The 27649-nt window shown below is 57.5% G+C and overlaps 2 protein-coding genes across 3 annotated transcripts in view; both read right to left on the bottom strand.

Moving 5' to 3' along the window:
* On the bottom strand, positions 1-24189 carry POLR2A (RNA polymerase II subunit A). 2 transcript variants are annotated; one of them, XM_045045017.1, is made up of 29 exons: positions 23681-24189; positions 13426-13558; positions 13174-13310; positions 12884-13057; positions 12491-12772; positions 12073-12234; positions 11755-11975; positions 11486-11618; positions 10880-11004; positions 10572-10782; positions 9766-9975; positions 9461-9629; positions 9197-9291; positions 8884-9087; positions 8536-8758; positions 7873-8056; positions 7328-7499; positions 7130-7235; positions 6829-7034; positions 4934-5158; positions 4550-4796; positions 4202-4302; positions 3212-3316; positions 2947-3129; positions 2555-2758; positions 2188-2374; positions 1980-2093; positions 1684-1833; positions 1-1579 (listed from the first exon to the last, which is right to left on the bottom strand). In XM_045045017.1, exons 1-29 carry the CDS (start codon positions 23771-23773, stop codon positions 423-425), a joined length of 5913 nt encoding a protein of 1970 aa, XP_044900952.1. In that variant the 5' UTR covers positions 23774-24189; the 3' UTR covers positions 1-422. The 2 variants fall into 2 exon arrangements, with proteins under 2 accessions (XP_044900952.1, XP_044900953.1); XM_045045018.1 differs by lacking the exon at positions 23681-24189 and adding an exon at positions 23357-23495.
* A 942-nt stretch (positions 24190-25131) lies between these two features.
* Positions 25132-27649, bottom strand: part of SLC35G6 (solute carrier family 35 member G6) — a 3885-nt gene continuing 1367 nt past the window's right edge. The window contains exons 3-4 of the mRNA XM_023244501.1: positions 27154-27348; positions 25132-26666 (exon numbers count right to left, since the gene is read on the bottom strand). Coding sequence (XP_023100269.1) covers positions 25653-26666; positions 27154-27348 — 1209 coding nt within the window. The 3' untranslated portion in view covers positions 25132-25652. The remainder of the gene's footprint in view (positions 26667-27153; positions 27349-27649) is intronic.

Below are 27649 nucleotides of genomic sequence, written 5' to 3'. Positions count from 1 at the left end.
TTTTTGGCCAAAATTAGTAAACTTTATTTGAACTTCAAAAAAATAAAATAACAGACGAAAGGCAGCTTTAGCTTTGTTCTTCCATAGGATCAGATAGAATGACCCAAAGCAGGAACTACCCCTAAGAAGTTAAAATACCCTTTACCCCCAATCAAGCCACAGGCAAGGAGGGATCCTCAATTTGGGGACGGGCCCGGGGTGGGTGGGGTAGGAAGACCACCAGAGCCAGGCGAGTGGATTCTGAGACAGCACAAGTGGAGAACGAGACAAGAAGCCCCAGCGGAAACAGAACCAGAACGTCAACGAGGAACTTTGTCACAAGAACTATGTACAAGGGAGGCGGGCCGGGGGCCTGCGCCTCGTGAGGGCACCCCCCGGGCTGCCCTTCGCCCTGGCCGATGGCCGCTGCGCCCCGCTCACCCTCAGTTCTCCTCATCACTGTCGTCTGGGCTGATGGCCGGGCTGGTGAGGCTGTAGGTGGGGCTGGTGGGCGAGTAGCCGGGGGAGGTGGGCGAGTAGGTGGAGCCTTTGGGGGAGGTGGGCGAGTAGGTGGGGCTGGTGGGCGAGTACTTGGGGGAGGTGGGCGAGTAGGTGGGGCTGGTAGGCGAGTACTTGGGGGAGGTTGGGGTATAGACCGGAGAGGTTGGCGAGTAAGTAGGAGACGTTGGGGAATATTTTGGGGTGGTAGGTGAGTAGGTGGGGCTGGTGGGTGAGTACTTGGGGGAGGTGGGTGAGTACTTGGGGGAGGTGGGTGAGTACTTGGGGGAGGTCGGGGTGTATTCTGGGGAACTGGGGCTGTAAGAGGGACTGGTGGGGGTATACTTCGGCGAGGTGGGGCTGTAGCTGGGGGAGCTGGGGCTGTAGCTGGGGGAGCTCGGGGTGTAGGTCGGAGACTGCGGTGTGTATCGTGGGCTTGACGGGGAGTAGCTGGGCGAGGTCGGGGAGTAGCTGGGCGAGGTCGGGGAGTAGCTGGGAGAGGTTGGGCTGTAGTTAGGGCTTGTCGGTGTGTAGTTGGGGCTCGTCGGGGAGTAGCTGGGTGATGTTGGGCTATAGCTGGGGGACGTTGGGGTATAATTGGGACTGGTCGGAGAGTAGTTAGGGCTGGTCGGGGAATAGCTCGGGGATGTTGGGGAGTAGCTGGGGGATGTGGGAGAATAGCTGGGGGATGTGGGGGAGTAGCTGGGGGATGTGGGGGAGTAGCTGGGAGAGGTCGGGGAGTAGCTGGGAGAGGTCGGGGAGTAGCTGGGAGAAGTGGGAGAGTAGCTGGGAGAGGTCGGGGAGTAGCTGGGAGAGGTGGGAGAATAGCTCGGGGAAGTTGGAGAGTAGCTGGGAGAGGTCGGGGAGTAGCTGGGAGAAGTCGGGGAGTAGCTGGGAGACGTGGGAGAGTAGCTGGGGGAGGTTGGGGAGTAGCTGGGTGACGTGGGGCTATAGTTAGGACTGGTGGGAGAGTAGGACGGAGAGGTCGGGGAGTAGGAGGGCGAGGTAGGGGAGTAGGAGGGGCTCTGGGGTGTGTAGCCCCCGGGGGAGCGAGGCTCGTAGGCAGGAGACGTGGGTGAGTAGCTAGGAGACATGGCACCACCTGGAGGAGGAAAAGCCGAGAGGAGCCACGTGAGGGAAAGTCACCGGAGGGAAGGACCGGGACGAAATGAACTTGGCCCCCACAGACGGACAGGGCCTGCTCACCTGGTGAGGGGATGTAGGGGCTCGAGGGGCCCGGGGAGCCCGGCGAGCCTGGCGTGGGGGACCACGCAGGGGAGTAGCCTGGACTGAAGCCGCTGGCATCCGAAGCAGCGCTAGGGGAGAAGCCAGCTGCCCCCGGGGTCATCCCACTTCCTGTGGAGTGACAGAGGAAACAGGCATTAAAACCAGAGCTGGAGCCCCCCCCCCCCAACTTGCCCCACCCCACGCCTTCCGACACGGAGACTCCTCACCCTCCTGTGACCCCCCAGGGGGCCCCTCTGCCAGCCGGGGTCACTCACCGACACTGGGAGACCAGGCGCCATAGGCCGGAGTGGCACCCTGGTTCCAGGGAGTCATGGCCGGAGAAATCCCTCCCATGGGACTGGGCGCTGAGCCGAAGAACATGCCAGTGGCTGTGCGACGAGGATGCAGAGGGACTGGTGAGCACGGCGTCTGGGGACCGGCCTGTCCCTCCCCCCCCCCCGCCCCCCGAACCCTCCTACTCACGTCCGGCGGCCCCCAGGCCGGGGATGTTGGTGGGGATCTCCATGCCGTACTTGCACTTCTCCGCGTCGAGCAGGAGGTCGAAGCAGCCGGTGCCGGCCGGAGCGAGCTGGCCCAGCATGATGTTCTCAGACACCCCCTTCATGGGGTCGCTCTCTCCGTGCGCGGCCGCTTCCATGAGCACATCCACCTAAACGGCCGGAGGACGGGGCCCCCGTGAGACCCGCCACTCCCAGTGCTCCGCGGCCGCTCCGCCCCCGGTGCACACATACGCCCGACGGGGCAAGGGCAGCGGCAACGCCTCCCCCTCTTCCCACGGCGCTCCCTCCTCCTGCCCCCTCTGTCCGCCCCTGCTCCGTTCCGCCATTACCGTTTCCTCAAAGGAGCATTTCATGAGAGGTCCCGTATCCTGGCGGTTAACCCCGTGTCGCGTGATGGCCATCAAGTGGCCCCGACAGGTCATGGTATCACACAGGAGAGCCAAGTGGCGGTAATTGACGTAGGAACCGTCAAAGGAGATGACGTGGTAGAGCTCTCGCTCCAAGGCCTTCCGCACGGCTTCGATGCCCAGCACCTGGCACGGGGTTGGGGGTGAAGGGTCAAGACCGAGTGACCGTGCTCTCCTCTTGCCACCCGCCCCCCGCCCCCCATCCGGAGGGACAGTCGGGAGTCGGTGCGGCCCAGACTCAACAGTGGACTCGGGCACGGATAACCCTGAGCGAGGAGATGCGGTGCGGGAGCTTCCGGGCTCGAGCGGCTCACCGTGAAGATCTCCACGATGTCGTTGGACGTGGTGCGCACAGGGTCCACGTCCTTCTCACTCAGCACCCGCATCAGGCTCACACCGTCGGTCTCGAGGATCCACTCCTGCAGGGCCTTGAATTCTCCGTCCTCCGTGATGATGATCTTCTTCTTGTTGTCCGTCTGCGGCAGGTGCATGTACACCTGCGGGGACGGCGTGAGCTCACTGGGGGTGGGGGCCGGGGGCGGGAGCTCACTGGGGGCGGGACGGGGCGGGAGGGCCGACCTTGCTGATCTGCTCAATGCCCTGCAGGGTCATGTCCGTCAGCATGTTGGACTCGATGCAGCGCAGGAAAACGTCGTCGTCCATCTTGTCCACCACCTCTTCTTCCTGTGCCAAGAGCGAAGCCAGAGTCTCGGAACCCTCATCGCGCCCTGGGCTCCCTCACGCCCAACCTCAGCGCCCCCAGGGAACCCACAAGTCGAGTCAGGCGCCAGACCCTGCCCCCCTCCGTCCCACTGAGTTCCCTTTTATTGTGTTTTTACGATCCTAGTGAAAGAAACCTAAGGAAAAGCACCCACACTCCACCCTCCTAACACAATTTCCGTGTGTGTGTGTGTGTGTGTGTGTGTGTGTGTGTGTGTGTGTGCGCATCTGTGCACACACGGCCCCAGGACTGTAACTGCACAAGCAGCACCACCCCCTGCCTTAATGGCACTCACTACTTGCCCAGGCCGCTACTTCCTGGACAAATGAGCTCGTTCACGGAGATCTACAGCATAAGATGTCGAGACACGTCAAAATCCTGGAGTCTACTCTCCGATAGTTCGACAGTAAGTTCTGAGTTTTTGTTATTAACGCACCAGGCACCCCACATGCTGAACAGTATTTTTGGAGCGGTGCTCAGGAGGGAAGTCACCGGTCCAACGTTTCCTTGGGTCTTGTGATACCCGCTGGCATGCCCCTTTCCACGGGACACGGCAATTTTGCTGTCAACCTGCCCCTGGCTCTGCCCTCATGCGGGAGCCTCCCGGGAGGAAAGCCCAGTGACTCCCCTGCTTCGACACCATCTGTTTTTTCGACAGGGCCGCTGCCCCGGTTTTCCAAGGCTCCTGCGGCTAAAAGTCTGGGAATCCCTGCTACTCCCCCACTCCCCATCCCTACGGCAGCCAGCGTGCCCGGTCCCTCAACGCTTCCATCGGGACTTCTCTGGCCCGAACGAGGCTTCACAGCCTTCCACACCCGACGCTGCCGATCCCCTAGGGCGTCCGTTACCTCCTGCATCTTGTTCTCGTCGCTGTTCATGATGCGGATCCGCAGCACCAGCTTCTCCGCGTTATCGTCGTTAAAGATGCAATTCAAGTCATCGCCAAAACCTGGTGGGGAACAAGAACCGTGAGAAAGACGGCCGCGACCACAGCTCGCAGTCACTGTTCATCCACAGCTCTCCCAGATGGGGCTCCTTCTGGCTTCTCCTCCCTCTCACAGAACCGTCTAGAAGGGGGGAAACACTGAGCACAGAAGGCAGAGAGGGAGGGTGGCTCGCTGGGGATGGGCGGGCGGTGACGTGACAGACGGGGAGCCCAGGCAGGACCCCGAGCCGGCCTGCCCCCGCCGCCTCACCAGCATTGATCTTTTCGGCAATCTGCTCCATGGTCAGCTTCCGGTCAGTCATGTGCTTCCGGTCCAGCTCCACCCGCAAAAGCCAGGGGGAGATTCGCGCCACGTCAAAGTCAGGCATCTCATAGTAGACGTTCACCCACTCCTGGTCCTCGGCCACCACTGTGCTCTGGGGGTTGGGGTCGTAGTAGATGGCTGTGTTGGCGGTCACCTTCCTCAACGTCGTATGCTCCAGGCGGCACAGAATGTCCTGGGACAAAGAGGGATTGATGACACGGCACGTGGGTGGCTCCAAAGACCCCTCCAAACCCTCTGTAGAGAGGAGTTATTCCAGGATGAGAGTTCTCCTTTTCATCCTGCCAGGAAGTCCATCGACCCACCCCCTACCTTGGCCCTCTCGGCGTCCCGAGCAGACTGGCCCAGCAGGAAGACCGTGAGTGACGGGGTCTTTGGTTTCTTGGAAATGTTGATCAGCTCCTTGAGTCGCGGCACGCCCAGGGTCACGTTCTTGGCAGACACGCCGGCGTAGTGGAAGGTGTTCAAGGTCATCTGGGTGGCGGGCTCTCCAAGGGACTGTGCAGCCAGGGCCCCCACCATCTCCCCGGGATGGGCCTGCGGAGTAAGAAAGGCCAGCATCAGAATCAGCAAACCCCTCCCTTCTGGCCGAGAACGAGACGCAGTCAGGACGGGGACAGAGGCGTCTGCCCGAGGCAGAGACTTAAAGTGGAGTCCCGCGTACCCCTCCCTTCCTCAGTGCCTCAAGTGACACACGTTCGCCCCCAAGGGGTGCACACCCAGAAAAAGGCTCTCCCATCCAAAACCCCCATTTCTAAAGTATGCCAACATTACAGGCTAAATGTTCACTCTATAGCAGTTTTCCGAATAGGAAGCTCCCGATGGTCGAGGTTATGAGCACATAAAATTTAACCTTTCAACGCGAATCATACGGTACGTAGCCTTTTCAGACCGACTTCTTTCGCTTAGATACAAGTTACCGTATCGTCTTCTGATGGCCGGGCCCCTCACGGCTTTCATCACAGAATAATATTCCTTTGTACGGGTTTAGCAGTTTGGTTTACCCATTCGTCAGTGGATGCACTTTCGGCCTGTTTCCACCGCCTGGCTATTAGGAATGATGGGGCCCTGAACACCTGTACTGGGTCTTGTGGACACACACTCCGCCGTCTCTTGGGGACACTCCTAGTGGGACTGCTGGTTCAAAGGGGAACTCTGTGTCCCACCTGGAGAGGAGCAGCGGGCCCTGATCCCCAGCAGCGGTCCAGGAGACTTCTGATTCCTCCACATCCGCGCCCGCCGTCCCTTTATTCCCCACTGTAGCCATCCTAAACTCGTGGGGCGTGAACCGGTAGCTCACCGTGGCTTTCACCCACAGTTCCTCGACGGCTGAGGACGTCGAGCGTCTCTTCACGTGTTTACCGCTCGCTTACGTGAACTCTTCGGGGGAAAGGTCTACTCGAATCCTTTGACGTTTTTCTTTTTGTTGCTGACTCTCAATAGTCCTTCGTGTATTTTTCATACACAACCTTATCACGTATGCGATTTGCAAACGTTTCCTCCTATTCTGGATTGTCTTCTCATTTTCTTGCTGGTATCCTCGGACACTGGATTTACGTCAAATATATTCGGAAGTACGCCTATAATTATAACGTTTCTCTCTTCCCACTACTCTGTAAAATCCTTAAAGACAGTGATGGTGTGGCGCCTGGCTGGCTCAGTCAGTCAGGCGTCTGACTCTTCATTTCTGCTCAGGTCGTGATCTCACAACCATGAGTTTGAGCCTCACGTGGGGCTCTGTGCTGACAACGCGGGGCCTGCTTGCGATTCTGTCTCTTCCTCTCTCTGCCCCTCTCCCACTCATGCTCTCTAAATAAATAAAGTTAAAAAAAAAAACACTGGTAGTATACCTAGTTGCTGTCCTGCTCACTCTCCCCGATCCCCTACCTCCACCTAAACTGGAATTCGGCACACGGCAGGCACTCGAAGAAAATAAAGAACAATCCTCCCATTTCATAGCACAACCACACAGCTTCTTTCCTGTACAACTGCCTGTCCTAGAGTGGTCACTCTGTCCCTCCAAGGCCCAGTGTTCGTGTCTGAAACATGGGGCTCCCAAGTTGCCGGGTGGTCTCGAGACCGCTAAGAACTGAAGCAGCCCCTCCGTGAACAAGGGCCATCATCGGCGGGGGGTGGGGGGGCTGCTCTCAGAGCCCAGACGCGTCAGCAGGTCAAAGGAGAAGAGCAAGGCTGAGAACACCACTCACGATGGCTTGGTTGAACTTGGACTCGATCTCTCCGAGCAGCCAGTCGAAGGCCTCCCCGCTGAGCCGGAACTCCTCGGCCATGCGGCGGGAGCACAGCGTGGAGCGCAGGTGGATATTGAAGAGAAGCGTGGCGTTCTCCTGGGCTTGCCGGCTCAGGGGGTCGTCCCCATTCACGATCACCAGCTTCTTGCTCAATTCCTTGACTCCTGGGACGGCCAAAGGAGGTAAAGAAGTTGCAGACCGGGGCCCAGCTCCCTCCTGTCCCCTCGCCCGGCCCGGAGACCCCAGAGCAGCCACTCACCCTCTACGACCTTGATGGGGTGCAGGTCGGAGGGGAGGCGAGGGTTGATGTGGAAGATCTTCTGCGCGTTCCAGATCATGCGCAGCAGGTTGCAGGGGAGGACCACCTGCGGGAGGACGAGAGGGAGCGAGGATCGCGAGTGGGCACAGTCTCTCGGGGGCGGCAGCTCGCCAGCCCAGCCTTCCCGCCCACGCGTACCTTGCTGTCGCCGGTTGGGAAGATGACCCTGAGCACCTCCCGATCCTCACGCATCCGCTCGAATTCGCGCTCCAGCTCGTTCTGAATGTGCGCGTTGCTCAGCACGTCCTTCACCAGGTCCTCCTGCAGAGTCCGCCGCAGGGCCCTCTCGTTGGTGTAATCGAAGCGGAACCTGCACGCGGCAGGAGGTGGCGTCAAGGGGCAGGCGGGCCCAGGGCCTGACCCCGGCCCGGGGCACCGAGGCTCCCAAAGGGGCAAGGTCTGCACAACGGGGCTGTGGAGGCGAGACTCTAGGGCAGGGAAACTGCAAAAAGGACCTGGGGCGGGGCCGCCCGTCTGGGTTTGCTCTGTCGGGTCATCGGGCACGGGCCGGGTCTCAGGTCTGTTCCCCACCCACCCACTCCCACCACGCGGCGTCCGTCACCCGGGTGGGCGCGGGGCTCTGGGGGATCGAGCTGCCTGCGAGGCACAGTCCAGGCGAGCAGTCTGTGTGCAGGGAGGGGGGGCCCCCAGGAGGCGAGAACCACCCCCTGCCTCCTCCTCACTTCTTCTCAAAAGCCTTGTTGGACGGCTTGAGGGTGGCCAGGTTCTGGAACTCGACGCTCTCGCCGGCCAGGCCGTCCTCGCCGTAGCGGAGCTGCACCACCTGGTTGATGGAGTTGCGCACGGTGGCGTCGTACTTCACCATCACCGACTCCATGGACTTGATGAGCCGCCGCTGGATGTACCCTGCGAGGAGGTCACCGGGGCCTCACCACAGGCCGCAGGGCAATGAGGCGAACACGTGGCCCGAAGAGCCTCTCTCAGAGCGAGCCCTGCCGGCGGCCCGAGGGCCTTAGCCCACCTGAACCTCAGAGGAGGCAGCCGGTAGCCCCCTGGTCCCCGAGGCCTCTCCGTGAAAGCCGAGCCTACCACCGACCGGAACCGGGCCCAGAAGAGTCCCTTAGGAACCAGCCACCGGACGGGGCCCAGAAGAGTGCCCTAGGAACCAGCCCCCGCCTCACAGTGCATGACAGAGACCCCGAGCTCCTCCCCTGCACATGGAAGGCTGCAGGGCCGTCACACGGGGGCGGCTCCCTGGCTGTGGCTGTCGTTCCCCCCACGAGGACAAACCACATGTCCAGGAGAACGCCTACCCCTCCCTCCACGCCCTGCACCCGGCCCCCCTGCCCCCCCCCGGCCGATACGCACGGGCCCGAAGGCCTCACCAGTCTCAGCTGTCTTGACAGCGGTGTCGATGAGCCCCTCGCGACCCCCCATGGCATGGAAGAAGAACTCGGTGGGCGTGAGGCCGGCCAGGTAGGAGTTCTCCACGAAGCCTCGGCTCTCGGGCCCGTAGTCGTCCTTGATGAAGTGGGGCAGGGTCCGGTGCTTGAAGCCGAACGGGATCCGCTTGCCCTCTACGTTCTGCTGCCCGACGACGGCGATGACCTGGGAAGTGAGAGGCGGGGTGCACCTGGCGCCCTCTGCACCAGGAGCGGGGGCTCCCAGCACTACCCCCTCCGCCGCTCCCAGCCTTCTCTGCGGCCCAGATCTGGAAAGACAGGGCTCCCCACCTGGGAGATGTTGATCTTGGAACCTTTGGCCCCGGACACGACCATAGACTTGAAATTGTTGTATTCAGACAGGGACTTCTGGGCGGAGGAGCCGGTCTTGTCTCGGGCGTCGTTGAGAATGCGGTTCACCTGGTTCTCAAACGTCTGCCGCAGAGTATTCCCCGGGGTGGGCTCCAGCTCATTGTTATGAGCCTTCTCGATGACCTGGGTACGTGGGCGGGGGCAGACCTCAGTGCCCGTCCTACTCCCCTTCCCTCACGCCCGCTGGGCTCGCGCGGACATCACGTTCAAAGTCTCTGAGTGTTCTGCCCACCTCTATCACATCCTGCTTGGCCTTCTTGATCGTGTTCTGAATGTCCTGGTAAGTTTTAGAGTCCGCAATGGAGTCCCCGATGCCAATGGTATGACCTAGGGAGAAGGAGAAGCATCAACACCCTCTGAGGGCTCCCCAAAGACCTGGGATGGAATCACAGCCAAGAGAGTGCCAAATCCAAGCAGGGAAGAGAAAGGGCTGGAGAAGAGCAGTAAAAAGACAGAGTAAGGATCCAAAGCCGGTTTGCTAGAGCCTTCTACTCACCCTCGATGAGCAGCCAGTTGTTAATGACGGTCTGAATGTTGGAGTAGAAGAGGCGAGTGATGTCGTGACCCATCTCCAGGTACGAGATGTGGACCAGCGAGCCGGCAGACGTGCCCAGGGACTTCTTACACAAGATGCCCATGATCAGCTCCCCGTTCTCCACCACCACCTGTGCACAAAGCACCCTCTCAAGGCCCCTGCAGTGGCTCCCCTGGAAATCCCATGGATTTCAGCCAGAAGGCCAAGAGGCAATGTGGCGGCCAGGTCCGAATGCTGTTCCCACACACGCAGAGACCAGGTCCTACCTTGGTGTCCCCGGGAGAGATGTGCTTGTAGGGACCACTGTCCTCATCGTCGGGATGGGTGCTGTGGGTGCGGATGCAGTTGATGTGGCCCGGTATGATGAGGGAGAAGATCTGCTTGCCCGTCCAGAGGGGACGGGGCTTCAGAATGGCTGGCTGTGGGACCTTCCCGTCCCACGTGGACAGGAACATCAGGAGGTTCATCACCTCACCCTGGGAGGGAAGAGCAGGCCAACAGACTTCAGAACTGCAGGCCCCGCTCTTGGGAACGTCACCTGCCCAAGGGTGACAGCCAGATTCTGGAGGCAGAGAGATGCCAGGAAGTGCTTTCCAAAATTTTAATTGAAAATACAATAGCTAGATTTTGGGTTTTTCTTCTTTTAAACAATAAGCACAAATTACTTTAAATAATTAGGAAGTAACCGGGGCGCCTGGGTGGCTGTCAGTTGTGTCCAACTTCGGCTCAGGTCATGACCTCGTGGTTCATGAGTTTGAGCCCCATGTCGGGCTCGATGCTGTCAGGGTGGAGCCCTGCCTCGGCTCCTCCGGCTCCTCCTCTCTCTGCCCCTCCCCACTCATGCTCTCTCGCTCTCAAAAATAAACGAGCAAAAAACGAATTGAACAGCGAGTTAAAGTGGTAAACGTTTCGGCCCGTGATCCGCCTGACCCCATTTTCCTTCTGCCTCACACGCAGGTCCATGTGACGCGAGTCAAGGCAAGAGTCCTGACTCTCCCTCCTAATCATCCCCTCGCCGCCCTGGGGCCCCTCTGCCCGTCCCAAGTCGGGCTCCCTCCCCAGGGGCACACACCCGCTCCAAGAAGACGTCTCTCTTTGTGAATTTGCGCACTGCGGTGAGCGTGTCCTGCACGATGCCCATGACGGGGCGATTGCTCTGGGGGGTGACGATCATGCGTGGCACCATGGCGAGCTCCTGGATCTCCGCCCGGGTCTCCAGAGACTGTGGCAGGTGCAAGTTCATCTCGTCCCCGTCAAAATCAGCATTGTACGGAGTGGTCACGCTGCGGTGACAGACGGAAGCCGGGGTCAGGGAGACGCCTGCAGGGAGGCGTCAGGGAGCAGCCCGGCTCGCCTGCCTCCCTCAGCCAGGGCGCTGACCTCAGATTCAAGCGGAAAGTCGACCAGGGCAGGATGCGGACCCGATGCCCCATCATGGACATTTTGTGCAAAGTCGGCTGACGGTTGAAGATAACAATGTCTCCGTCGCACATGTGCCGCTCCACCTGTCGGGGGAAGTGTGGACAGGTCTTAGGGAAGGCGCTGTGAATGGGAGGACAGGACCGTGGGCCTGAAATGCTCTACACGTGGCAACAGACGACACTGTGGGGTTAATTTCACACGGAACACGTGTCAACCACAAGCTTCGGGCCAGGTTAACAGCGATGACAAGGCACAGTTATCCACCAGCCTCCGGGAACTCAGCTGTGGGAGAAAGCCCAGAGACCCTGGACACGAAGCCTCCTGTTCTGTTCCTCCCCTGGATCTCCCTTCCCTGCCACATACACCCCTCGTGCTGCGCTTGGGTTTATGCGACCCCCAACCCCAGATGCCCACGGCCAGCAGCTCTGGCTCCACTAGGAGGCGGCAGTCTCAGAGTCTCCACGCACCTGGATCCTAACCAAGAGGACAGGATCCCCCCGCCCCCAGGGACCCCTGCCAGAGAGCTTCCTGCTCAGGGGACAGAGGCCCTGGCCTGTCACGTGCCTTGTAGCCGGTCTGCAGGTGAAGGTCACTGGGCTTGGGGTGGAAACGCAGGTCGATACGATCGCCGTTGTCCCGGATGATGTACTTGGCGCCCGGGTACTGGCTGTTCCCCCTGCGCACCAGCTCCTGAAGTCTAAGGAGGACAGAGGCACGATGAACACACACCTCCCAGGAGCCCCCGCCGCCGCACTCAACCGGAGCTCTCGGTGCAGGCCCACTCCCCTCGTGTGTCCACAGCCCTCCCGGCGGGGTCCCGACGCGGAGCCCACCTGTCGATGTTGAAGGGCGTGACGATCTCCGCAAAAGTCATGTTGGCAGCGATGGAGCGGGGCACGCCGACCTGGTCGATGGAGAGGTTGGGGTCGGGGGTGATGACGGTGCGGGCCGAGAAGTCCACTCGCTTGCCCATCAGGTTCCCCCGGACCCGGCCTTCCTTGCCCTTCAACCGCTGCTTCAGGGACTTGAGGGGGCGTCCGGACTTCTGCATGGCCTGTGAGGACACGCGGGGAGGCGGCCGCGGTCAGCACGGCCCCTCCTCCGGGGCAGGGACGCGGGGGCGCGGGGCAGGCGGGGGCGCGCGGACTCACGCGGGGCAGGCCGGGCAGCTCGTTGTCCACCATGGTGGCCACGTGGAACTGGAGGAGCTTCACGTCCTCGGCGATGACGTGCGCCGCCGCGCCGTTCTGCTCGTTCCGCCGCAGCTGGTTGTTGATCTTCACGATGTCGGCCAGCTTGTGCGTCAGGTCGTCCTGTGGCGGAAAGTGGGCGTCCTCGCCGCCAGGCGCTCGGGGTCTCCCTCACCCCCGGGCGGGCGGGCCCTGCCCATCCCTCCTCTCCCAGGTCCAGAGGCACCTCTGTGACCGTCACCGCATTAAGGGCCTCGTTGAAAGGCGCACGGCTAGCAAGCGGCGGTCACCCCTGCACGCCCGCACCCGCGCTGTTCCCTGTCCCCCCCCCCCCCGCCCCATCCCCCCCCCGGACAGGCAGGGTCCCCGGGCCGCCGACCTGGTTGCGGGCGGAGCCCTGCATCACGACGGCGGGCCGCACGGACAGCGGGGGCACGGGCAGCACCGTAACGATCATCCACTCGGGCCGCGCGAAGCGGGGCTCCATGCCCAGCACGAAACACTCCTCGTCGGAGATGCGCTTGAAGATCTCGTGCACGCGCTCGGGACTCAGCAGGATCTTCTTCTCCTGCGAGTCCTCGTTGACGTGCTTCCACTCGGCATACAGCTCGAGGCCGGAGCGCCGGATCCTGGGCTGGTACCGCCCGCAGCCACCGTGGCCCTTCCAGACAGAGGGGGGCCGTCAGAGCCGGGAGGTGCCGGCGCCTCTGCGCCCTCCCGGTGTCTTCTGCCGCCCCCCCCAACCCCGCGCGGCGTCCCCGACGGCCGCTACCTTCTCCTTGGCCAGGTCCTCGTCGCCCTCCGGCTGCTCCACACCGAACTTATTGTCCATCTCCTCTCCGCCCTCGCAGATGTTCTTGCCCTTGCACAGGTCGTACACGTGTGTGAGCCGCTTCTTGGGCTGCCCCTTGGACTTGGCCAGAATGTCCTTGATCTTCGGGTTGTTCTGGGGACACGGCAGAGCAGGGTCGGTTGGGCCTGCTCCTCGGCCTCCCCAGGCATCCCCCTCCTCCGGGGCCGGGGCCAGGGCCGTCCCCCCCCCCCTCCCCCGCCCCCACTCACAGAGTCCACAAGAAGTTTGGAGCAGAAGAAGCAGACACAGCGCAGAACTTTCATCGTCTTCACCAGGAAGCCCACGTGAAACACAGGTTTGGCCAGCTCAATGTGGCCAAAGTGGCCAGGGCACTCTGTCATGTTTCCTGTGGGGACACACACCTCAGAGACAGGTCCCCAGGTGTCCACCCTCAGGCCGGGGTCCAAGGAGCCCAGCCTCCTGCTCCCTTTGGGGCGCCGCCCCAGCCCCCCAGCACTCACCTGCACAGGTCTGGCAGCGGCCAGTCCGCTCGATCACCCCCTGCCTTGGATCCATCAGCCCCCCAAGCTTGGGGCGGCCTCCCTCAGTCGTCTCGGGGTATTTGATACCCCCCTCGGTCACGGACATTCGTTTCTACAGAGAAAAAGACCAATAACAACTAAATAGGATTCCTACTTTTCCAGCTTTCATATGCTAAGGCCTCGAAGAACCCCAACTACCCAGAGCAGAGAGAGCCGGGTATAGCCCGGGGTGAGGGGAACAGGGCATCAGTGTGTGTGCTCCTCTGCGAGTGACAGAGCCAGAGTATCGGGGTCCCAGCCACTGCCAGAGTGGGAGGGGGCGCTCACACTAGCGGGCCGTGGACCCCAGCCCCCAGAGAAGCTGGCTAGCTCTTGGACTCAAGCTCCAGACACCCCTCCAGACCGAATTCCTGGTCTCTGGCATCCACGGGATGCATCCCCAAAGCTGAAAACAAGCCCAGAATCCGAGCCCCTGGCAGGAACCCCTCTGTACGGCACCCCGCCGTGACAGTGCACGTGTCCTGCCCCAAGACGTGGCCTGCCGAATAACCGGCTCTCATCCTTGTCACCTCCTCCTCCCCAACAAGGGCCTGGCCAGCTCTTCAGAACCCTTCGTCTTCAGATGGAGAGCTCGTGGTAAGACGGGAAAGGCAGGTGTGGGAGCGGAAGGTCGGTGAGAATGATCTGGAGAAGTGTACCCAGGCGCCCCAGGAGAGGGAGGCAGAACCCGGGGCGGGATGCTGACAGGGGCGGGAGCGGGGGACAGAGGAGTTGAGGCCTGTGTGTGTTAGAGAAGAGATCTCTGCCCTGGGCGAGAGGCGGGCTAAGGAAACCTTTACTTTTCACACCCTGAAAACCAAGGGCTTTGCAATGAGCTGGGTTTGGCCCCCTCGACTTCCAGAGCGAACTTAAACCTAATAAAAGCTTTGATCAGCACGTCAACTTCAGGCCGGCACCAACCGCGCTCCGTGCACCTTGTCTGTCTAACCCTAACTGCTCACCTTCCAGGAATGAGGTCCTGTCCTTAGACAGGAGAAACCTGAGGCTGCGTGAAGGGACTTGTCCAAGGCCTCTACCTCCAGGAGCCACCGGAAGTCGGACCCAAGCCTCTGTGGGCCAATCACAGTCCGTCCCGCGGCCCGGTAAGCACCTAAGCTCTGGGGTACAGCTTCTGGGTGGCAAGCACAGCACTGGCTGACTAGTCTTCTCTTCACAGCTGACCGATAGGCACCACAGTCCCATTTTACAGATTACAACACCGAGGGGCCCAAGGACACGGGGCTAGAAAGGAACGGGGCCAGGATCACCTGTGCGTCCTTTCTGGCGCATCATGCCGAGAAAACGGACAGTGGGTTCTAACTGGCACAACGTGGCGACTCCACCTCCTTCCACTACGGCCACCACCAAGTCCCCGAAACCACGCCAGACGGACCAAGGAGCCGCACTCTGCCCAAGCCAGCGGAGCCGGCCAGTCTGAGCTTGTGGGCCTGGGACACTCGGCAGGTGGGCCGCTTCACCAAGCCTCATATCCTTCCCACCTAAGAGGGGGCACTCACGTCAGAAGCCAGTACCTGCCCTTCCTCACCCTCAGGCACAAAATGGTTGAGAGAGCACGGGCTGGGGCCAGAGACCTCTGGTTTGCAATCCTGGCTCCACCATTTACCAACTACGCAACTTCATTTACCTGCTTAAACCCAGCACGTGACAGGTGCTCAGTAAATGACAGCGCTCATGATCTAATCACTCAGCAAGCTCCTAAACGGGTTCTGAATCTCGCCCCTCTTCTCCAACCCCACAAGCCCTGCCTCAGGTCAGGCCTTTCCTCTGCCGTCTACATCAGAGCATTCCTTCAGTGGGCAGCCTGCCTCTCGTCAATCCGTCCACACACGTGGGGTGCTCCTCTTAAAATGGAAATCTGATCTTTGTACCCTCCTGTCCTCGGAATGACATCCAAGCTCAGTAGGAGTAAGCAGAGCTTACAAAATGGGTTTTATGATGTTTCTACCTTCCTTTCTTTTCCCACCTGGGTAACAGACTCCCCTGCGGTCTCCCCATCTGCCAGCTCGCGTGCTGCCCTCCTCATTGTCTTCTGGAAGGCCCTTCCCCATAAGGCAAATTGCTATTTAAAGACCCAGCTCAGGCATTGCTTCTTCCAGAAAGCCTTTCCAGAGCCTCTCCAAGACAGACCGGCACCCCTCCTCTAGGCTTCCATAACCCCTCTCCCACTGCACCTCTCCTAATGCAATCAAATTACCTACTGGGCGGGGGGGGGGGGGGGGGGGGGTCTGTCTTCCCACAGATTATAAGCATCACTCGGCAGACAGCATTTCTCTCTCGTCCTGGATCCCACGGCCCCTAACGAATGTTTGTGAGACGGAACTCCACCGCTCAGGACCCTCCGGTACAGGGAAGTGTGTTCAAAGAACTTGGAAAAAAAGACTGGCCCCTGCCAGCCAAGCCCGCGATCCCCTCATAACGGGTCTGACCAGCCATGCTGAGCAGAAACCTAGCAGTCTACTGATGTGAGGCTTAGAAGGCTCTGAGCACCCACAACGTTCATCAGGAAGACAAGGCTGGGGTGACTGGATTCCCAGAGCCGGAACCTCTTCAGCTGCATCGTGTCTTGTGAGAGAACGAAAGGCTCTGCTCACCTTGAAGGAAACACAGGAAAGCAGAAGCAGGCCTGACTCTGGCTGCCACAAGGGTCACTAGAGAGCTCAGGGCGATCAAGCTCAAAGCTCTGTGGCTTTCTCTGCTCCGAGCCCAAGCCCGCCAAGCCACCCACCTGCAAGGACTATTCTGTCTGCAGGTATTGGGAAGCAGCTGGGGGCTGTCCTGGAATGTTCTGGAATATCTCTACCAGAAGGTAACACACTTCATTTTGAATTATATATATACATGACATCAGCCCGCAGCCTTTCATCCAAACCCTGGTTCTCATGACCTACGTAAGGGGTAGGCTCCTGAGGGGGTGGCTGGTCCCAGAGGGTGGCCCTGAGGTCACAGAACAGAAGCCTGCCACAGAGTCTCAGGAAACACTCATTCTCTTTTCTCTGCCTTTAGAGAAACACACTTGGAGGGGCACCTGCGTGGCTCAGTTGGTTAGGCATCTGTCTCTTGATCTTGGCTCAGGTCACGATCTCATGGTTTGTGAGATTGAGCCCCGCGTCGGGCTCTGAGCTGACAGTGCAGAGCCTGCTTGGGATTCTCTCTCTCTCTCTCTCTCTCTCTCTCTCTCTGCCCCTCCCCAACCTGCATGTGTGCTCTCTCAAAATAGATAAGAAAGAAAGAAAGAAAGAAAGAAAGAAAGAAAGAAAGAAAGAAAGAAAGAGAGAGAAAGAAAAAGAAAGGAGGGAGGGAAGGGAGGCAAGGAAGGAAGGAAGGAAAGAAGAAAACACTTGTCCTTGGAACTGGGCTTTGGGCCACTTGTACAGATGCGGTACCCACCCTGCCCCCGCGACATCTATGCTCCAACCACAGAGATCTCTCAAAATTCCTTTCCTTCATATGCCCCCTTCCCGGTACACTTCTTTCCGTTAAGATCCAATCCAATGTCCCCTCTCCGTAATGGTCACTGAGCTGTCCCTGGCCTCATCCACACCCCAAGAGGTGCTCGGCCGCCGTCTTTCCTTGTTTCCTCCGGTCTCTCGCACCGGCCCGCAGTCCTTGAGGGCAAGGATCATGTTGCACAGTGGCCAGCATGTGATAGGGCTCAGCAAGTAGCTGCTGCAAGTACAGGAAGTCCTTCCTTAGATTATAAATAACGTGAGGACGAGAATAAGCTTCTGATCCGCCGACATAACCCACACGTATCAGAATCTATTATTGTTTTAAATCCTTCTTGGAGTAAGTTGGGGTGTAAATAAATAAAGTTACACTCTTCCTGGCAGATGGCTGCTTTTAACGAAAAGGAGCCAATCTCGTCACATGTAACAGAGCACCCATCTCCTCTGACTTCGTACCGGCTTTGCAGGAAAGTCCCAGCGCCAGCCCTCCTTGCGTGCTCGCCCTCACTCCGCGACATCCAAACCCGCCACAATGGCCGAGAGAGCAGCTCTATCTTACGGCCATTTTTTTTTTAAGGTTATTTATTTATTTTGAGACAGAGACAGCATGACTAGGGGAGGAGAAAGAGGAGGGGGAGAGAGAATCCTAAGCAGGCTCTGCACTGTCAGCACACAGCCTGATGTGGGGCTCGAACTCACAAAACCGCGAGATCACGACCTGAGCTGAAACCGAGAGTCGGACCCAGGCGCCCCGTCTTACAGCCAATTCTAAGAGTCCTCAGTACCTCGACACACAGCCCTACTCTTAAATACTACCTGTTCCATAAGAGGTCCCTTGCCCGCCGGTCCTCCTACCCAAAGTGGAGCTGTTATTCCCTCAAACTACAAGAGCACTATATAAACTGCAAGCCATGCAGGGTAAAATCACTTTCCCATAAGCCTGCCCACCAGAGATGACCCCCCGACCCCCGTCCAGTTTTGCGAGCAGCTGGCCTGCCACACGCTTTTTAAAATGCAAGTATACGTCAGGCTCTGGGCTGATGGCTCGGAGCCTGGAGCCTGTTTCCGATTCTGTGTCTCCCTCTCTCTCTGCCCCTCCCCCGTTCATGCTCTGTCTCTCTCTGTCCCAAAAAAAAATAAAATTAAAAAAAAAAAATAAAATAAAATAAAATAAAATAAAATAAAATAAAATGCAAGTATGTTCCGGGGCACCTGGATGGCTCAGGTCACGATCTCTCAGGTTCGTGCATCTGGCTCTGAGCTGACAGCTCAGAGCCTGGAGCTGCTTCGGATTCTGTGTGTGAGTGTGTGTCTGTGTGTGTGTGTGTGTGTGTGTGTGTGTGTGTGTGTGTCTCTCTGCCCATCCCCCAATCACGCTCTGTCTCTCTAAAATGAATAAATCCTTGGCACAAAAACAGACACATAGACCAATGGAATAGAACAGAAACCCCAGAACTAGACCCGCAAACGTATGGCCAACTCATCTTTGACAAAGCAGGAAAGAACATCCAATGGAAAAAAGACAGCCTCTTTAACAAATGGTGCTGGGAGAACTGGACAGCAACATGCAGAAGGTTGAAACTAGACCACTTGCTCACACCATTCACAAAAATAAACTCAAAATGGATAAAGGACCTAAATGTGAGACAGGAAAGCATCAAAACCTTAGAGGAGAAAGCAGGAAAAGACCTCGCTGACCTCAGCCGTAGCAATCTCTTACTCGACGCATCCCCAAAGGCAAGGGAATTAAAAGCAAAAGTGAATTACTGGGACCTTATGAAGATAAAAAGCTTCTGCACAGCAAAGGAAACAACCAACAAAACTAAAAGGCAACCAACGGAATGGGAAAAGATATTCACAAATGACATATCGGACAAAGGGCTAGTATCCAAAATCTATAAAGAGCTCACCAAACTCCACACCCGAAAAACAAATAACCCAGTGAAGAAATGGGCAGAAAACATGAACAGACACTTCTCTAAAGAAGACATCCGGATGGCCAACAGGCACATGAAAAGATGTTCAGCGTCGCTCCTTATCAGGGAAATACAAATCAAAACCACACTCAGGTATCACCTCACGCCAGTCAGAGTGGCCAAAATGAACAAATCAGGAGACTATAGATGCTGGAGAGGATGTAGAGAAACGGGAACCCTCTTGCACTGTTGGTGGGAATGTAAATTGGTGCAGCCGCTCTGGAAAGCAGTGTGGAGGTTCCTCAAAAAATTAAAAATAGACCTACCCTATGACCCAGCAATAGCACTGCTAGGAATTTATCCAAGGGATACAGGAGTACTGATGCATAGGGCTACTTGTACCCCAATGTTCATAGCAGCACTCTCAACAATAGCCAAATTATGGAAAGAGCCTAAATGTCCATCAACTGATGAATGGATAAAGAAATTGTGGTTTATATACACAATGGAATATTACGTGGCAATGAGAAAAAATGAAATATGGCCTTTTGTAGCAACGTGGATGGAACTGGAGAGTGTGATGCTAAGTGAAATAAGCCATACAGAGAAAGACAGATACCATATGGTTTCACTCTTACGTGGATCCTGAGAAACTTAACAGGAACCCATGGGGGAGGGGAAGGAAAAAAAAACAAAACAGGTTAGAGTGGGAGAGAGCCAAAGCATAAGAGACTCTTAAAAACTGAGAACAAACTGAGGGTTGATGGGGGGTGGGAGGGGGGAGAGGGTGGGTGATGGGTATTGAGGAGGGCACCTTTTGGGATGAGCACTGGGTGTTGTATGGAAACCAATTTGTCAATAAATTTCATATATAAAAAAATAAATAAATAAAATAAAAATAAAAATTAAAATTAAAAAAATAAAATAAAATGAATAAATCTTAACATTTTTTTTTAAATTTTTTTTCAACGTTTTTTATTTATTTTTGGGACAGAGAGAGACAGAGCATGAACGGGGGAGGGGCAGAGAGAGAGGGAGACACAGAATCGGAAACAGGCTCCAGGCTCTGAGCCATCAGCCCAGAGCCCGACGCGGGGCTCGAACTCACGGACGGCGAGATCGTGACCTGGCTGAAGTCGGCCGCTTAACGGACTGCGCCACCCAGGTGCCCCAACATTTTTTTAAATAAAAACATAAAATGCAACTATGTTCCTATTTTTACATAAACAGGGTCTCATTCTGCACACTGTTCAGTAACATTTATCCGATTCCTAAACTTTATTGGTTCCTCGTGCCCTTGGTGTGTCAATAATTTTCACAGCACTCCCTGGGCCAAGAGAGATCCACTTACTAAGTACCTAAATCCAAACAACTCACTAAACATCTATATCCTACCGACTCAATAGCCATTTGAAACGATACACATAAATTGAGAAAAAGATTCCAATATTTTAGAAAGAAAAATATTTTTATTTCCTAGATAACCACAATTACTTACGACACCTGTTGGGCACGGTACTACTTGGCAGATCTTGGAACCAGATTGGTCAGCACCACCCCGATTTCTTGCTCTAGACTGATTTTCCCCCCTGTATCTATTAGCAGCTGCTAAAAACCCAGCTTCCCAAAGATATGACGTCACTGAAAGGGATCTGGCGCCATCTAACGCTGAAAGGCAGCTACCAGGAACTCCAAATTCCCAAGACCTCAGACACATGGAGCTGAGCTCTGGCGCTTCTCCTGAAAACTTAAAACCCCTCACTGGGCCCCTGAGAGTTCGCCGAGGTGGCTCAGCGCAGTTTGGGGAACGGGGAACTCAGCCTAACGGGAAGATCTTTTCTCTTCTAGGAATACACGCCCAGAGTTACTCCCTAAGATTCCTATCAGTAAATATCTAGGCAATTTATAATTTCAAACAATATCCTTGTCAAACGACGTTGTGATAAAAATCCTCCCACACATATCTTTGTGAACTTGGCAATTATTTCATTCTCTCATTCATTTAACGGGCTCTAATTACACACCAGGATTATGTGCTGGGCACGATTTGAGAGGCTGACGTTACAGAGGTGAATACAAGGTCCCTCACAAAATTTACATCCTCCTGAGGGAGCGAGGAACAGAAAAACTAATCCTTTCAGGTTGTGACAGGCTATGAGGTAGAATAAGGTCAAGACCAAGGGTTAGAGGGGTGCCTGGCTGGCTCAGTCGGGGGAGCACATAACTCTTGATCTCGGGGTTGAAAATTCGGGCCCCACATTGGGTGTCGAGATTATTTAAAAATAAAAAAAATGAGAAAGCCAAGAGCCAGGGGTTAGAGAATGCACAGGTCAGGAAAGCACCCCGTAACAATAGGCTATCTGAGCAGAGAACACACGGACAGAAAGGCAGAAGCCTGGGGAGCTGCGGGCAATGCCCTAAGCAGCAGGAGCAGTGAATAATAAAGTCCCCGAGGCAGGAATGAACTCCTACTGGTGGAAGAATGGGCACATGGGTGTGGTTAAAGAGCGAAAGAGGAGTCTGGCGAGGAGCTGGAGAGGCAGGCAGGGGGCAGGTAACGCAGGACCCCGCGGGTCAGAGTAAGCCGCTCGGACCCTTCGGAGAGGACTGGGCGCAGGGAAGAGCCCGGGGAAAAAGAGCTCTCTAGCCGCTCTGCGCACCGCAGAGGGAACAGCTAGCAGCCGGGGCTACTGCCCGGAAAGACGAGGGCGGCGCGGACCCTGCCGGTCCAGATGGAGATGGTCACAAATGGCTGGATTCCAGGCCTATTTTGAAAGGCAGAGCCGACAGACTGGCAGATGGACCAAGTGGAAGTTGTGAGAAGGCGAGGAATCAAAGACGGCTTTTGGGTTTCTGGCCCGAGGAAGTGGGTGAATGGTAGAGGCGCTTGGCGAACCGGGCAAGACCCGGGGAGGGGCACGCTCAAGAGGAGAAATTAAAGAGGTTTTCATTTCAGGATACGTTTTTAGAAGCGGTAGGGCCGGAGCAAGGTATGTGCATATTAAACAACATCAACTTGGGGCGCCTGGGTGGCGCAGTCGGTTAAGCGTCCGACTTCAGCCAGGTCACGATCTCGCGGTCCGGGAGTTCGAGCCCCGCGTCAGGATCTGGGCTGATGGCTTGGAGCCTGTTTCCGATTCTGTGTCTCCCTCTCTCTCTGCCCCTCCCCCGTTCATGCTCTGTCTCTCTCTGTCCCAAAAATAAATAAACGTTGAAAAAAAAAATTTTTTAAACAACATCAACTTGTCAGACGGTCCTCCAAAAAGGCGACACCAGTTTATTAGCCTCCTACCAACAGCGGCTAAGCGTGCTCACTTCCCAGGATTTGGGCCAGCAGAGAACAAGCAGATAAAGAAAAAACACTTCATCTAAATTTGCATGTTTTTATTAGTAAGCTGAATATTTTTTATTGGCCACTTGCACTACTTCTGTGAACTGTCTGTATCCTTTTTCCGCTTGCCTAACAGGTGTGTGCTTTCCTTACTGGTTTATAAACGTTCCTTGTGTATTAAGAAATCTGACCTTGTCTATCACCGTGCAAATACTGTTTCCCAATCTGCTTTTTAGCTGTCCCCGGTGCCTCCGATAACGAGAAGCACCTCTTATTTTCAAGTAGTGAAACGTGCCCGGCTCTTCCCTGTATATAAAATGCTTAGCTCAGTGCCTATCATGTGCCCCGCCTATAATTCATTCATTCCTATTGAGGGATTCTGTCCCCGGAATCGGCCCCCACAAGGCTTCTGTATGTCTCTAGGGCTTCCTAGTTTATCTTTCTAGACTTAAACCTTAACTCTACCTGGAATTTCTTTGGAATGGTGCGTTTACGAGGTCCTGACTCCTGACACAACTTTCAATCCTCCAGCAAAACGATCTCCATCCACAAACACAGCCATTCAACTCCATTCTCTCCAGCCCACTGGCTCCCTCCAGTTCCCTCCACAAAGGAGTCCAAGTCACCAACAGTTCTCCCCCAGAACTCCCCTCCTCCCTGATCTCTCCTGCTTCCCTTCTTAGCCCTCCTCTTCCTTGGCAATGGGTTCTTCACAGGGCAACCGAAGCAGTAGTCCGTTTTGTTTTTTGTTTTTTTTAACGTAAACTCGATGTCCCTCTCCTACTTCTAATTCTCCAATGGTTTCCTATGAAAAATAGAATTAAACCCCAGGATTCCTTACCATGATTTCCAACATCTCACCTGGCCTGCCCGGTCTCATGCTTCTCCAGCCCATTTCCACAACTGTCCTCACTCGGCTGAACCCCAGTCACACACGCACAATTCTTTGAAGCCCCTGGGGCCACACCAAATTCATGCCTCCCTCAGGCCCTTTGCACCTGCTGTTTCCTCTGTCTGAAGAGCTCTTGTCCCCCAATTTGTGGCCTAGACTACTGACTGCTTCTCCTCATCCAGGTAATGTCACCTCCCCAGGCAGGGCCTGTGGACCCTGCCACTACCCCATCTACAGGAACTTCACACCTCGTGGCAGCACGCACCGCTTCACTCCATTCAAAGTACTCGCCATTAACGGAATCCCCTCGTTCATTCATTTATGTGTTTAGTGTCTGCTCTGCGTCTATCCCACGACAGGCGTTCAATTCATACTTGCAGAAGGGGAGAGGAGAAAAAGATCTGGGGTCCGGCTTCGTATCCAAACTTGAAAAGCCCCCCCCCCACCCCCCCAGAAGTCCTTCTGCATCTACTCCCTCCCGGCTGCGACCAGTCCGCCTCGGCGGCCCGTGCTCGAGGCCCGTCCCCCAGGCCACCGTGGAGCCCCGCCCGCGGCGCGGCAGAGCGCAGAGGGAGGGCAGGCCGCTTACCAGTTCATCCGGACTGAGGACTCCGAACTGCACTCGCTTGATGGTGCGCAGCGGGCATGCGCTGTCCCCGGAGGGGGGGCCACCCCCGTGCATCGCGGAGGCGGGCGCGCTGCGCAGGCGCAAACCTCTCTACAAAAACCCTGCGCCGCCTCCGCCTAGGTGCTCAGACCCCGTCGGGGCGGCCACCGGGAAGGACCTCCCCGAGTTGGGAGGAAAAAGCCGGAGGAGGGAAAGGTGGGGGAGGGAAGAAGGCGGGGAAGTGAAAAGGAGCGAAAGGAGCTCTCCTCCCCCTTTCCGGAGATTTTTCGTCTCCCAAAAAGGAAAAAAAAGAGGGAGGGGGAAAGGAAAAGGTTTCGGGGGGAGGAAGAAGAAAAAGGGTAACGAATAAATAAGTAACCAGGCTCCTGAACGGCAGAGGTTACGGCAGTTTGTCTCTCCCCCTTCCGGGAGCCGCCTTCTTCTCCAACCGTCCCGGCCGCGCTCTCGGCGCTTCTGAGGAGCGAACTGGCCGAATGACGCCCTTTATAGATTCGCCCCTGCATCCCCGCCCCTTCCTTTCCCGCCCTCCCTTGCGCTACGGGGTCGACTGCGCTGGCCTGCACGGAGCGCGCGCTCGAGTCGTTCGTCCTCCCTCCCCGGCACCCGGGTTGGGCGGCCTTTTGAAGCGACAAGGGGGAGGGGGACTTTTTTTTTTTTTACCCAGCCGCCTCCCCTTTCTGCTTCCCTCCCGGCCGAGATTTAAGCTGTGAAGGATCTAGGGGAAATATAGGCCGCTTTTATTCTAGTTTGGACTGTGCTTTCGTCTTCAGCAAAAGTCTCCCCCCCCCCTCCCGCTGGAAAATGGTCTGTTCGGCGAATCGGTAATGAAGGAGGCGGGGCCGGTCGGGTCCTCCCAAGAGGGTTCCTGGAGGGGGGGGCGGCGGGGAGAGCGCTGGGACCGTCCTTGGTCATGAATATGCAGTAACCACGCTGAATATGCATGAATCGATCAAGATGGCGAAGCCAATCGCCTGTCCGGAAGTAGCTGATGTTTGTGGAGCGGCCTCCTGGGACGGGTGGGCACCTCCGGGCCTCAAATGGAGCGCCGCCCGGAACTCGGGTCCTGGGTCACCCCCCCCCTCCCCCCGGCTCTGAGCCGCTCGAAGAGGCCTGGACTCTGGGCTCGGGAAGCCTTCTCCGGAAGGAGGCTGGCCACTGTCCGGGAGAGATCACGGGACCGCCACAATCCAGGAAAAGCAGATTAGCCACGGGGCGGGACACAGAAGTCCTGCGGGATTCGGGGTCAAGGCATCTGAACGTTAGGACATCCTCCCCCTTCCAGAATATTTCAGAAATAAGACTGGCGGGGGGAGAGGGGGGAGAGGGGGCAAGGATCCCAAGGGATTCTCCAATGAGAGCCGAGTAGGGCTCTCGCTCTCCTTCCGAAGCAGAGATGACACCAACGGCACAGCCACATTCAGAGTGATCCTTGTTTGATGTCAATGTCACGTCACCACCCCGGGGGTGGGGGGAGCATAACCATGAGGAAAGGAAACTGTCTCTCAGGGAAAAAGGCACACTCCCTCACGCCGGCCGCTGGCTCTGTCCGCTGGCCTGAAAGCCCCAAACAGCCCAGCCCCAGTGCTCTTCTGTCTGCTACTGAGGGGAAAATCCTCCCCGTGGTTCACCGCCGGCCTGCCTCACCCCTTTGATGTGCTCCTCAGACCTTACTTACCCCACAGTCACGTCCTGATCCCCAAGCCCCAGCCTAGACTCCACATCTCTGGATCCCCACGCTCGTCCCAGCTCTTCCAGACAGTCCCTTCTCCACTGAGTCCCCAGGTCACCCTTGACTCCCAAGGGGTGCCCCTCTCCCATCTCCAGTTCTTTCCCGGTCACGTGCCCTCCCCTGCTTGCCTGCCAGTCTCTCCTTCTCCTTCTATTTCCCCCTGCCCCCCCCCCACCCCCAACCCCCAGGCTTTCAAGTTCGATGTCACTCCTCCACCTGCCCTTCCTTCTCACAGCTGAGGTTCTGGGCGGTGATGATGGCAATGCTACCCAACACCACCCCTGCCCCCATGATGTCAGAAGGTGCCACTGTCTCATAGAGCACGTAGTACTGCAGCATCAGGGCCACCACCACCTCGGAGTGCAGGACGGCGCACACCAGGGCGGGGTGGACCTTGGTGACTGCGTAGCTCACGCACACAAAGGAGACCAGGGCCAGGATCCCCACCGCCCCCGCGCAGCTCCAGCTCAGAGGGTCGTTGGGCAGCACAGGGGTCTGCAGTACAAAGAGGCCTGGTACAGAGCCCACCAGCCCCACCAAGCCAAACAGGAAGGCCACCGTCGGGAGGCAAGAGGGGAAGTCCAGAGAGCGGTATACCAGCAGCCCCAGCGACAGCGCCAGGCCGCCCAGGAAGGCGAGCACGTAGCCCAGGGCGGTGTAGAGGCCCGTGGTCCCCTCCTGCAGTGTCCCTAGTCCCGGTCCCACAATGATGATGAGTCCCAGGGTGCTGCCCAACAGGCCACACCAGTCGTAGCCGCTGAGACCCTGGCTCTCGAGGCAGAGGGCGAGGAGGGCAGAGCACATTGTGGAAGAGCCCTTGCGGACCGTGGCAGCGTTGCCGGCCGGCACCACCTGAACCGCACTGTAGGCGCATCCGATGCTGAGGACGTTGAGCAGGGCGTGGAGGCAGGCCCGGGCCCGGAGGTCGGGAGGTCCCAACAGAGGGTCGCCGCGCAGTTTAAGTAGTAGGGCAATGGGGAGGTGGAAGACACATCGACAGATGAGCAGCTCCAGCGAGGGGAAGTGGGAAGCCTGGTAAGCCATACGAAAGAAGGGGCCCACGAAGCCAGCGGGCAGGCCCCCACCCAGCAGGGCCACAAGCAGGCCCTTGGTGGCATCGGAGGGCCGGCAGCGCTGGTGCGAGGGGAGGCTGGGCGGAGTGGAGGGCGGCGATGGCTGGGTGAAGTCGGGCAGGTTGAAGTAGGGGTGACTGCCGGCCTGTTAGGGAGAAAGGAGCTCGGGCATTAGGGCAGCCACAGCCCAGGGGACCGGGGGCAGGGCGAACGCCAGGCTGGGCTGTGGGACCCGTCTCTCGGGACAGTAGAGGGGCGGGCCGTCTCGCTGAGGAGCTCTTGGGAGCTAGAAAGGGCCTGAACGTGGATGAGGTGATACAGCGTGGGCCTTGGGCCTCTAAAGCAGGAAGCAGGGGGTGAGCGGTCCAGGGGCATCGTGTTTCTCTGGGTAAATTCCTGGGAGAAGAAAAGGAGGACCCGGGGGGTGCCCTGTTGGTCTGGGGAAGGGGAGGCAGCCTCAGATGCCGTGCGTCTGTGTGATGTCACAGGTTCCAGGGACGTCTGGGTACACCATTGTGAGTTTCATTTGGGGGTGTCTCTAGCACAGCTGGGAAGTTTGGGGGGAAGAGACCAAAGGGAGCAGCCGGGAGCTACAGGGAAGGGGGCTCTGTCTCCCTGACCCCCGCACTCACCATCTTTCCTCGGACCTCCTCCTCTATGCCTGGCTCAGGGGGCCTGGGCCCTTCGGAGCTCCAGCCCTTGTGACCTGGATGGAGTGGGAGCGGGGTTCTTCTCTGGAACCTTCCTGAGGTGGGGGCGGGAGGTTCTCCCCTGGAACCTTCCTGAGGCAGGGGTGGGGGTGGGGTAGGGGTGGGGTGGGGGTGGGCCTAGTTTCTCTCGTGGTTTCCAGCCCTGCTTGCTTTGTGTCTGTCTCTGCGCCTCCGAAGTGGGTCTCCTTCTCTTTTTCTCTGGAGGAGTAGCTCTGTGATGAGACTTGTTTGGTTTTAAATGAACTCGTTTATGTCTCACCTTGTTTCCAAAGAAAGGTTTTGCGGGAGGGAGCTGAGGGCCGACCGCTCTGTCTCCCCCGAGTTGTGGATTTTTGAACACCAGGGAGGAGTCTCAGGGACTGTCCCTCTGGAGTTTCAGGAATGTGTTTCTTGTGTGTGCTTTTCACCTGGTGTTTTG

Source organism: Felis catus, chromosome E1 (genome assembly GCF_018350175.1).
Source record: "Felis catus isolate Fca126 chromosome E1, F.catus_Fca126_mat1.0, whole genome shotgun sequence".
Lineage (NCBI taxonomy): Eukaryota > Metazoa > Chordata > Mammalia > Carnivora > Felidae > Felis > Felis catus.
Note: the sequence above shows the minus strand (reverse complement) of the source record. Positions and strands in the feature narration are given on the sequence as shown.